At 46.8% G+C, this 12,590-nt stretch overlaps 1 protein-coding gene across 3 annotated transcripts in view; it reads right to left on the bottom strand.

Moving 5' to 3' along the window:
• The window catches only part of LOC115201684 (brain-specific angiogenesis inhibitor 1-associated protein 2), a 140,111-nt gene that overhangs the window by 77,454 nt on the left and 50,067 nt on the right, over nt 1-12,590 (bottom strand). Inside the window, exons 1-2 of one of the 3 annotated variants that reach the window (XM_029765507.1) lie at nt 10,115-10,241; nt 9,351-9,437 (exon numbers count right to left, since the gene is read on the bottom strand). The exons of 1 other annotated variant lie outside the window; for it this stretch is intronic. In XM_029765507.1, coding sequence (XP_029621367.1) covers nt 9,351-9,393 — 43 coding nt within the window. In that variant the 5' untranslated portion in view covers nt 9,394-9,437; nt 10,115-10,241. Of the gene's footprint in view, nt 1-9,350; nt 9,438-10,114; nt 10,242-12,590 lie in introns of those variants that run through there. One more of the 3 variants, XM_029765505.1, reaches the window with a different exon arrangement.

The following is a 12,590-nucleotide window of genomic DNA, read 5'->3' as shown; positions in this document are numbered from 1 at the left end:
GCAAACCACCCGCCCTCCAGGACACATACACCACCCAATGTCATAGGAAGGCTAAAATGATAATCAAGGACATCAACCACCCGAGCTACTGCCTGTTCACCCCGCTATCATCCAGAAGGCGAGTTCAGTACAGGTGCATCAATGCTGGGACCAAGAGACTGAAAAACAGCTTTTATCTCAAGGACATCAGCCATCACTAGCACATTAGAGGCTGCTGCCTATGGGCATAGACTAGAAATCACTGGCCACTTTAAGGAATGGAACACGAGTCACTTTAATAATGTTTACATATCTGGCATTACTCATCTCATATGTATATACTGTATTCAATACTATTCTACAGTATCTCATTCACTTAACAATGTTTACTTACCTTGCATTACTCATCTCATATGTATATACTGTATATACTGTATCTTAGTCTGTTCCGCTCTGACATCGCTCGTCCATATGTATATAGTCTTAACTCATTCTTAGATGTGTGTTTATTGGGTATATGTTGTGTAATTTGTTAGATATGACTTGTTAGATATTACTGCACTGTCAGAGCTAGAAGCACAAGCATTTCGCTTCACCAGCAGTAACATCTGCTAATCACGTGTATGTGACCAATAACATTTGGTTTGAATAGACTATGCTGGGGCTGACTAGACTAGTTCCCCGGCTGACTAGACTAGTTCCCCGGCTGACTAGACTAGTTCCCCGGCTTACTAGACTGGGGCTGACTAGACTATACTGGGGCTGACTAGACTAGTTCCCCGGCTGACTAGACTGGGGCTGACTAGACTAGTTCCCTGGCTGACTAGACTATACTGGGGCTGACTAGACTAGTTCCCCGGCTGACTAGACTGGGGCTGACTAGACTAGTTCCCCGGCTGACTAGACTGGGGCTGACTAGACTAGTTCCCCGGCTGACTAGACTGGGGCTGACTAGACTAGTCCCCCGGCTGACTAGACTGGGGCTGACTAGACTAGTCCCCCGGCTGACTAGACTGGGGCTGACTAGACTAGTCCCCCGGCTGACTAGACTGGGGCTGACTAGACTAGTCCCCCGGCTGACTAGACTGGGGCTGACTAGACTAGTCCCCCGGCTGACTAGACTGGGGCTGACTAGACTAGTCCCCCGGCTGACTAGACTGGGGCTGACTAGACTAGTCCCCCGGCTGACTAGACTGGGGCTGACTAGACTAGTCCCCCGGCTGACTAGACTGGGGCTGACTAGACTAGTCCCCCGGCTGACTAGACTGGGGCTGACTAGACTAGTTCCCCGGCTCTGGACTAGACTAGTTCCCCGGCTGACTAGACTAGTTCCGGGGGCTGACTAGACTGGGGCTGACTAGACTAGTTCCGGGGCTGACTAGACTAGTTCCCCGGCTGACTAGACTAGTTCCCCAGCTGACTAGACTAGTTCCCCGGCTGACTAGACTAGACTAGGGCTGACTAGACTAGACTAGGGCTGGGTAGACTAGTTCCCCGGCTGACTAGACTGGGGCTGACTAGACTAGTTCCCCGGCTGACTAGACTAGTTCCCCAGCTGACTAGACTAGTTCCCCAGCTGACTAGACTGGGGCTGACTAGACTAGTTCCCCGGCTGACTAGACTGGGGCTGACTAGACTAGTTCCCCGGCTGACTAGACTGGGGCTGACTAGACTAGTCCCCCGGCTGACTAGACTGGGGCTGACTAGACTAGTCCCCCGGCTGACTAGACTGGGGCTGACTAGACTAGTCCCCCGGCTGACTAGACTGGGGCTGACTAGACTAGTCCCCCGGCTGACTAGACTGGGGCTGACTAGACTAGTCCCCCCGGCTGACTAGACTGGGGCTGACTAGACTAGTCCCCCGGCTGACTAGACTGGGGCTGACTAGACTAGTCCCCCGGCTGACTAGACTGGGGCTGACTAGACTAGTCCCCCGGCTGACTAGACTGGGGCTGACTAGACTAGTTCCCCGGCTGACTAGACTAGTTCCCCGGCTGACTAGACTAGTTCCGGGGCTGACTAGACTGGGGCTGACTAGACTAGTTCCGGGGCTGACTAGACTAGTTCCCCGGCTGACTAGACTAGTTCCCCAGCTGACTAGACTAGTTCCCCAGCTGACTAGACTAGACTAGGGCTGACTAGACTAGACTAGGGCTGGGTAGACTAGTTCCCCGGCTGACTAGACTGGGGCTGACTAGACTAGTTCCCCGGCTGACTAGACTAGTTCCCCAGCTGACTAGACTAGTTCCCCAGCTGACTAGACTGGGGCTGACTAGACTAGTTCCCCGGCTGACTAGACTGGGGCTGACTAGACTAGTTCCCCGGCTGACTAGACTGGGGCTGACTAGACTAGTTCCCCGGCTGACTAGACTAGTTCCCCGGCTGACTAGACTAGTTCCCCGGCTGACTAGACTAGTTCCCCGGCTGACTAGACTAGTTCCCCGGCTGACTAGACTAGTTCCCCGGCTGACTAGACTAGTTCCCCGGCTGACTAGACTAGTTCCCCGGCTGACTAGACTGGGGCTGACTAGACTAGTTCCCCGGCTGACTAGACTAGTTCCCCGGCTGACTAGACTAGTTCCCCGGCTGACTAGACTAGTTCCCCGGCTGACTAGACTAGACTAGGGCTGACTAGACTAGTTCCCCGGCTGACTAGACTAGTTCCCCGGCTGACTAGACTAGTTCCCGGCTGACTAGACTAGTTCCCCGGCTGACTAGACTAGACTAGGGCTGACTAGACTAGTTCCCCGGCTGACTAGACTAGTTCCCCAGCTGACTAGACTAGTTCCCCAGCTGACTAGACTAGTTCCCCGGCTGACTAGACTAGTTCCCCGGCTGACTAGACTAGTTCCCCGGCTGACTAGACTAGTTCCCCGGCTGACTAGACTAGTTCCCCGGCTGACTAGACTAGTTCCCCGGCTGACTAGACTAGTTCCCCGGCTGATAGATAGTTCCCCGGCTGACTAGACTGGGGGCTGACTAGACTAGTTCCCCAGCTGACTAGACTAGTTCCCCAGCTGACTAGACTAGTTCCCCGGCTGACTAGACTAGTTCCCCGGCTGACTAGACTAGTTCCCCGGCTGACTAGACTAGTTCCCCGGCTGACTAGACTAGTTCCCCAGCTGACTAGACTAGTTCCCCAGCTGACTAGACTAGTTCCCCGGCTGACTAGACTGGGGCTGACTAGACTAGTTCCCCGGCCTGACTAGACTGGGGCTGACTAGACTAGTTCCCACGGCTGACTAGACTGGGCTGACTAGACTAGTTCCCCGGCTGACTAGACTGGGGCTGACTAGACTAGTTCCCCGGCTGACTAGACTGGGGCTGACTAGACTAGTTCCCCGGCTGACTAGACTGGGGCTGACTAGACTAGTTCCCCGGCTGACTAGACTGGGGCTGACTAGACTAGTTCCCCGGCTGACTAGACTGGGGCTGACTAGACTAGTTCCCCGGCTGACTAGACTGGGGCTGACTAGACTAGTTCCCCGGCTGACTAGACTGGGGCTGACTAGACTAGTTCCCCGGCTGACTAGACTAGTTCCCCGGCTGACTAGACTAGACTAGGGCTGACTAGACTAGACTAGGGCTGGGTAGACTAGTTCCCCGGCTGACTAGACTGGGGCTGACTAGACTAGTTCCCCGGCTGACTAGACTGGGGCTGACTAGACTAGTTCCCCGGCTGACTAGACTGGGGCTGACTAGACTAGTTCCCCGGCTGACTAGACTAGACTAGGGCTGACTAGACTAGACTAGGGCTGGGTAGACTAGACTGGGTAGACTAACAATGTAATGGGCTGACATTAGGAACATTGTGTGAATAATGGCTGTCATGTTTTAGACTATTCAATGTTCATCCCTCAGGCTAAAGTAATGCCTTTCTGCGTCCCTCTCTCGTCTTACAAACAGTCAGCTGTCGAATACCAACAAACTGTAGTTAAATGGAATGTACACTGAATGTTCACCTCTTTCATTACTGTGTAAAGATGGAATGGCTGATCATGCAATCACACTATCACTGCAGGCTAGCCTGACTGAGTAGCCATTAAACTACAATGATCAAACACGTAAAACATCTTCTGATGTTTCTAACATACTTGCAAGTACTGTCAGAAATAAAACACACACACACACACACACACACCCCCCTTTAGGCACACTGATGTCCAGAGACAGCATCAGTCGCCTCTTCAGCCCGGCCTGTCACTAACTGCAAAGGGATTAGAGGGAGGAGGGATAATTGTGCTGAGTCATGGCTAGGGATGCAAAAACAACCAAAGGACCTCATAACGCAGAGCACACACACACACACACACACACACACACACACACTTTAGAACAGGCAGTAGATAAGGGACAATAGAGAGGACAGAACCAATATGGAGATGGATCAACATGTGTTTATGGACAGTTTAAGATGAGGTCACTGGGATGTAGCATTAATTAAACCAGCAGCCTCATTAATGGGTTCTTCTGCCCTAGCATACTATTTTCTGTAATAAGAAATCCTCATCTGAACGAATGGCCTCGCTACTAATACTGAGTGCTGTGTTGGAATCCGATCACGGCACAGATACTGTCATTGAGGCTGAATACAGACTATAAAGGTTCAGATTGGAGTAGGCAATCAAACGCAGTTCAATCAGTATTCACAGAGAGAGAGAGAGGCTGAGTGGAGGAATGAAGAGATGAAACCATCAGACAAAATGTGAAAGGCCAAAAAAAAAAAAAAAAAAGTCTGAATAATGAATGCTGAGAGCTTTCCTTTTCTATTTTCCTATCTCACCTCTGACCTTTTCCCTCTTTCCTCTCAGGATGAGAGCCACAGCTGTCTGCTATCCAAATTCACCTCAGACTTATGAGAGTTCAGACTTATGAGAGGTCAGAGGACAGAGAGACTTAACTACACAGTGCTCAGATTCAGGAGGCGAGACATGTTCAAAGAATGGGACTGTGACTCGGTCTGACTGAAAACATGAGGCTGAATCTATATAGGCTAGCTGTATACATACACTGGGAAAAAAAAGTATGTGAACCCTTTGGAATTACCTGGATTTCTACGTAAATTGGTTATCAAATGTGATCTGATCTTCATCCAAGTCAAAACAATAGGCAAACCCAGTGTGCTTAAACTAATAACACAGAAATTATTGTATTTTTCTTGGTCTATATTGAATACATCATTTAAACATTCACAGTGTAGGTTGGAAAAACTATGTGAACCCCTAGACTAATGATTTCTCCAAAAGCTAATTGGAGTCAGGAGTCAGCTAACCTGGAGTCCAATCAATGAGATGAGATTGGAGATGTTGGTTAGAGCTGCCCTTCCCTATAAAAAAAAACTCACAAAATTTGAGTTTGCTATTCACAAGAAGCATTGCCTGATGTGAACCATGCCTCAAACAAAAGAGATCTCAGAAGACTCAAGCTTAAGAATGGTTGACTTGCATGAAGCTGGAAAGGGTTACAAAAGTGTATCTAAAGCCTTGATGTTCATTAGTCCACGGTAAGACAAAATGTCTGTAAATGGAGAAAGTTCAGCACTGTTGCTACTCTCCCTAGGAGTGGCCATCCTGCAAAGATGACTGCAAGAGCACAGCGCAGAATGCTCAATGAGGTTAAGAAGAATCCTAGAGTGTCAGCTAAAGACTTACAGAAATCTCATGCTAACATCTCTGTTGACGAGTCTACGATACGTAAAACACCAAACAAGAATGGTGTTCATGGGAGGACACCGGGGAAGAAGACACTGCTGTCCAAAAAAACCATTGCTGTAGGTCTGAAGTTCGCAAAAGAGCACCTGGATGTTCCACATCGCAAGCAGCAAAAATATTCTGTGGACAGGTTCAACTAAAGTTGAGTTGTTGTGGAGAAGAAAAAAAAGGCACAGCACACCAACCTCATCCCAACTGTAAAGTATGGTGGAGGGAGCGTCATGGTTTTGGGATGCTTTGCTGCCTTAGGGCCTGGACAGCTTGCTATCCTCGACAGAAAAATGAATTCCCAAGTTTATCAAGACATTTTGCAGGAGAATGTAAGGCTATCTGTCCGCGAATTGAAGCTCAACACAAGTTGGGTGATGCAACAGGACAACAACCCAAAACACAGAGGTAAATCAAAAACAAAATGGCTTCAACAGAAGAAAATACACCTTCTGGAGTGGCCCAGTCAGTCCTGACCTCAACCCGATTGAGATGCTGTGGCATGACCTCAAGAGTGGTTCACACCAGACATCCCAAGAATATTGCTGAACTGAAACAGTTTTATAAAGAGGAATGGTACAAAATTCCTCCTGACCTTTGTGCGGGTCTGATCCGCAACTACAGAAAACGTTATTTCTGCCAAATGGTCAACCAGTTTTGAATTTCAAGGGTTCAAATACTTTTTCCACCCTGCACTGTGAATGTTTACGCGGTGTGTTCAATAAAGACATGACAACGTATAATTGTTTGTGTGTTATTAGTTTAAGCGAACTGTTTGTTTATTGTTGTGACTTCGATGAAGATAAAATGTGATCATATGACAAATTTATGGAGAAATCCAGGTAATTCCAAAGGGTTCACATACTTTTTCTTGCCACTGTACAGTGGGGCAAAAAAGTATTTAGTCAGCCTCCAATTGTGCAAGTTCTCCCACTTAAAAAGATGAGAGAGGCCTGTAATTTTCATCATAGGTACACGTCAACTATGACAGACAAAATGAGGAAAAAAAATCCAGAAAATCACATTGTAGGATTTTTAATGAATTTATTTGCAAATTATGGTGGAAAATAAGTATTTGGTCACCTACAAACAAGCAAGATTTCTGGCTCTCACAGACCTGTAACTTCTCTTTTAAGAGGCTCCTCTGTCCTCCACTCGTTACCTGTATTAATGGCACCTGTTTGAACTTGTTATCAGTATAAAAGACACCTGTCCACAACCTCAAACAGTCATACTCCAAACTCTACTATGGCCAAGACCAAAGAGCTGTCAAAGGACACCAGAAACAAAATTGTAGACCTGCACCAGGCTGGGAAGACTGAATCTGCAATAGGTAAGCAGCTTGGTTTGAAGAAATCAACTGTGGGAGCAATTATTAGGAAATGGAAGACATACAAGACCACTGATAATCTCCCTCGATCTGGGGCTCCACGCAAGATCTCACCCCGTGGGATCAAAATGATCACAAGAACGGTGAGCAAAAATCCCAGAACCACACGGGGGGACCTAGTGAATGACCTGCAGAGAGCTGGGACCAAAGTAACAAAGCCTACCATCAGTAACACACTACGCCGCCAGGGACTCAAATCCTGCAGTGCCAGACGTGTCCCCCTGCTTAAGCCAGTACATGTCCAGGCCCGTCTGAAGTTTGCTAGAGAGCATTTGGATGATCCAGAAGAGGATTGGGATAATGTCATATGGTCAGATGAAACCAAAATATAACTTTTTGGTAAAAACTCAACTCGCCGTGTTTGGAGGACAAAGAATGCTGAGTTGCATCCAAAGAACACCATACCTACTGTGAAGCATGGGGGTGGAAACATCATGCTTTGGGGCTGTTTTTCTGCAAAGGGACCAGGACGACTGATCCGTGTAAAGGAAAAAATGAATGGGGCCATGTATCGTGAGATTTTGAGTGAAAACCCCTTTCCATCAGCAAGGGCATTGAAGATGAAACGTGGCTGAGTCTTTCAGCATGACAATGATCCCAAACACACCGCCCGGGCAACGAAGGAGTGGCTTCGTAAGAAGCATTTCAAGGTCCTGGAGTGGCCTAGCCAGTCTCCAGATCTCAACCCCATAGAAAATCTTTGGAGGGAGTTGAAAGTCCGTGTTGCCCCAAAACATCACTGCTCTAGAGGAGATCTGCATGGAGGAATGGGCCAAAATACCAGCAACAGTGTGTGAAAACCTTGTGAAGACTTACAGAAAACGTTTGACCTGTGTCATTGCCAACAAAGGGTATATAACAAAGTATTGAGATAAACTTTTGTTATTGACCAAATACTTATTTTCCACCATAATTTGCAAATAAATTCATTAAAAATCCTACAATTTGATTTTCTAGATTTTTTTTTTCTCATTTTGTCGGTCATAGTTGAAGTGTACCTATGATGAAAATTACAGGCCTCTCATCTTTTTAAGTGGGAGAACTTGTACAATTGGTGGCTGACTAAATACTTTTTTGCTCCACTGTATATGACTGCAACCATAAAAACCAATACATATAGCTAAATACATAAAGCTGTTGAATAAATAACTGCAGTGGAGCAAGCTGGAGACAAAATGTAGTAATTTCTTACAGATGTCATTGGAAGAGACCACCTGCTGCCATCACCATCCTACCAGTTTCACCTCCCCATCTTGCCTCCAATCTGACCCTTGCCCTCCCACCACCACCAGTTTACACCCCATCCCCCGCCACAGCACCATCCTTCGTCTTTCTCCACCTCTAAGTGTGTGTCAGCCTAACAGACCAATACAACCCAAACTGGTCCATACACAGGTTGTAGCTGTTTGTGTGAAAACTGTTCTAACTGACTGTAAAAAGGACGAGAGGACAGAGAGAAGTCAACAGCCCCAAAACAGTGTCTTTACAGTCCAATTAAGAAACATTACCAATAATCCCTATTGGATGTTATGAATGAAAAGAAAATCCGCAGCATGATAATAGGTTTTCAAATTCAATTGAATATTTACGTACTCTGAATTATGCTGTGTAGCGTTTTATATTGTATTGTAGCCCAGAGAAAGTTGAGGCAAAACAAGAGGTAAACTGTTGGAAACTGACTAATTGCCTTGAGCACGTTTTAGTGTGTTTATAACTATGTAAGTGGCCTAGGAGTAGTGATTAACGTATTGTGGGTTAGATCAGATGATCTATGTGCAAATGTATATGTGACCGGAGGCAAAGTACAAAGGGGGCCTGTCTCAGAGACAGAATATTTCCATAAGGGTGAGATAGGAAGCATATGAACAAGCTAGTAACATGAATGAGGATATTTCAAGCTAGAACCCAACAAAACTAAATTTCCATATCAAATATCAGAGATGAACTCTAAGGGGACGTGATTGCCTCAGTGGTGAATGCAGAACACTGTAAGCTCTCCTTCCCAATTGCATAGTATTAAAATAACTGACTGACTATAAAAATCTACTACAACAAACAGGATATGCTTGAGCGTGGTTCAACATGTTTGCTGTGCACGCGTGTGTTTGTGTGTAGATCCAGTTTCAGGCGGTGCAACGGCTGCTTGTCATTTTCCCTTTCAAACCATCAATTCCCATTCACACCCACAACCAACCATCCATCCCGTCTGGCATGTCTCCATGCAACCCCCTTCTACCCCACTAGGGGAGCTGCAACCCCCTATTGCCACAACTAGGACTCACCAAGATCCTTAGAGCCTTGACTTTCGCTGGCCATCTCTCCCATCCTCACCAGTGCCTCGAAGTAGCCCTTTGCAGCAAATGTGACACCTGGAAACATGGAAGCATTGGGCGTCAGATCAGGGGCGGAGTGGAAATATTGGACATTAACGTAATCTTCGCCCCAGCATCCCTCCCTTATAGCTATAGCCCCAGTCAGTTAGGGAAGGGGCTAAAGGCTACAATGGAAAGAGTTATTGCTACAATGGAAAGAGCTAGGCTAGTACAAAGTACAAAGGAAAGTTCTATAGCAAGGCTACAACAGGCTACAATGGAAAAGGCTACAAGCTACTACTGCCACAATGGAAAGAGCTACTGCCACAATGGAAAGAGCTACTGCCACAAGCAAAAGAGCTACTGCCACAAGCAAAAGAGCTACTGCCACAAGCAAAAGAGCTACTGCCACAAGCAAAAGAGCTACTGCCACAAGCAAAAGAGCTACTGCCACAAGCAAAAGAGCTACTGCCACAAGCAAAAGAGCTACTGCCACAAGCAAAAGAGCTACTGCCACAAGCAAAAGAGCTACTGCCACAAGCAAAAGAGCTACTGCCACAAGCAAAAGAGCTACTGCTACAATGAAAAGAGCTACTGCTACAATGAAAAGAGCTACTGCTACAAACAACAACAATGGCGGCTCAACAGGAAAAGGAGAGGAAAGTGCAGTAACTACAGGAACTACTGGTGGACAGAGCAGATGCTGAATGAAAAGAACTACATGAAATACAGACCAGAGAAAGTAAAGCAAGGGAAGACCAGGGAAGGCAAGATAGACTGGTCTGCCTACGAACTCTGTCACTCAGGTCTCAGTCCAGGAACATTGAACACACAGCAGGCATGGCTCACCCACACAGTCCTGCCACAGGCAGCTAGAAGCAGTGAATGGGAAGTAATGGTGAATAAGACCAGGTCAGGGGTAAGTCGTTTAGGGAGTGGTGGTCATAACGAGAGGAAAGAGAGGGAGGCCGAGAGGGAGGGCCGAGAGGGAGGGCCGAGAGGGAGGGCCGAGAGGGAGGGCCGAGAGGGAGGGCCGAGAGGAAGGCCGAGAAGCTGACTGAGTATGACCTTGAGCTGATCCATATTGATAAGGAGTGTCAAAGCTTTATTAAACCATGTGACTAAGCAGAGTCATACTAAACATGGACGGTTACTGCACAGTTTCTTAGTTCGTAACATTAAAACATTAGGTAAGTGCCCTTTTAAACCGGGCTGTTAAATAAAGTGTTACCCAAAATATATCCTCAATATGGATTCACTGCATGGTAAACTATTTAAATATGTTCTAAAAGGTTAACGGTCTTTATTGAGCACTGGCGTCCCATGGCACCCTAATTGGGGAGGACGTGCTCATAGTAACGGCTGGAATGGAATCAACAGAACGGTATCAAACACAAACATGTTTTCCGTGTGTTTGATACCATTCCATTTCAGTCATTATTATGAGACATCCTACCCTCAGCAGCCTCCTGTGATATAGAGCGCTACAGTCATATGGGAATACTACCCAACAGCTACTGCTGTATCATTAGCAATATTCCTTCCCACTTCAAACAAGAGACAAAATTGATTGTCTAACACAACAGAAGGGCTCGAACCTGTCTCTGTCACTCCATCTATCCACCTCTCCTCTGAGGAACCTGTCTCTGTCCCTCCATCTATCCACCTCTCCTCTGAGGATTGTTTCTCTGTCCCTCCATCTATCCACCTCTCCTCTGAGGATTGTTTCTCAAGCCTCAGTCTGCACCAATTTCCTCCCTTAATCCTTCCTTTATCCGTTATTCTTTCCTTTCTCTATCTTTGTCTTGAGGTCACTGAACTGAAAACAGCCCTTGCCTCCAGAACCAAGGACCTAAAGCCTACTGCCCTGTAGCTGGGTTCTATCTGACCCAGACGGATTACTTCCAGGAAGAGAGACCCTCACTCGGCTCTTCCTGAGCCCAGCTTTGGTTGAGTCAGTACGATAGGAGAGTGCGGGTGAGAGGGTGGAGGTGGATTGTAGAGTGCGGTGTGGAAACCCTTGCGTGGATGGATGGGCTATTTAGCGATGTCCACAGAAATCCCAGCCAAGGGGGATAGAGCGAGGGGCGGTGAAGTGTGGCAGGCCAGGTAAAGCTGTATTAACTGGGACAAGATGTTAGAGCTCTGCTGTCGGGGGATTGTGTGTGTGTGTGTGTGTCTTCAGTGAAGAGGATTACACCTCCGATATGAAGCAGATAGGTCTACAGAATGGAGGTGTGACACGACAGCCATTCTTCCCACCTATTCCAAAGTAAATTAAACACTCTTGAAGAGTAAAACCGGTGTAAACCAGATCAGCTGCACAGCTTGATGCGTTTAGTACTCCATCCATCTTCAACTCCCCTCTTCCAAATCCCCCCCCATTTCTCTTCCTCTCCATCCTCCCCTCTACTGCTTTATAAAATCTCTTCAGCCCTCACCCTTCTGAATCCCCTCCATCTCTACAACACAGCTTGTCCCTGTTGAGAAATGTCTCTCCGCCCCACATTCAACATGATGCCATTACGGTTGTGTGCTGTGTGAAATTGCCCCACCTTCTCCAGTCCCAAAACTAAACAGAATAGCTGGCTAAATACCAGTCTAAGCATTGTATCCTATTCAAGCCCTGCAGCCACTGCACACTCTCCTATCCTCCAAAATCAAACAAATAAACAGTATCTCTAAGGAAAACCATTCCTCATGAAACTGGTTGAGAGAATGCCAAGAGCGTGCAAAGCTGTCATCAAGGCAAAGGGTGGCTACTTTGAAGAATCTCAAATATAAAATATATTTTGATTTGTTTAACCCTTTTTTGTTACTACATGATTCCATATGTGTTATTTCATAGTTTTGATGTCTTCACTATTATTCTACAATGTAGAAAATATTAAAAACAAAGAAAAACCCTTGAAATGATTAGTGTCCAAACTTTTGACTGGTACTGTAGAAGCAGGCAGCTCTCTCCCTAGACCGAATCATGATGTTAGTCAACAAAGCTCCAAGGACCTCAAGTCCAGCCAAGCACCACACCTTGTTCCCTGTTGCGATTTATGGGTTCCCATTCTTCTCCTAAGAGCAGAGGCAGAACTGGCATATTTACAATTCCAGTTAATGTATGGAGGCCCACGAGGCACCCTGTTGTGATTTGAATGCTAGCTGTGCCCTTTGCAATGGCAGCCTAAGCCAGAACCTCAGTTCTGCGCCTGACCT

The sequence above is a fragment of the Salmo trutta genome, chromosome 10 (genome assembly GCF_901001165.1).
Source record: "Salmo trutta chromosome 10, fSalTru1.1, whole genome shotgun sequence".
Taxonomy (NCBI): Eukaryota; Metazoa; Chordata; class Actinopteri; order Salmoniformes; family Salmonidae; genus Salmo; species Salmo trutta.
This window is presented reverse-complemented; position numbering and strand designations above follow the sequence as displayed.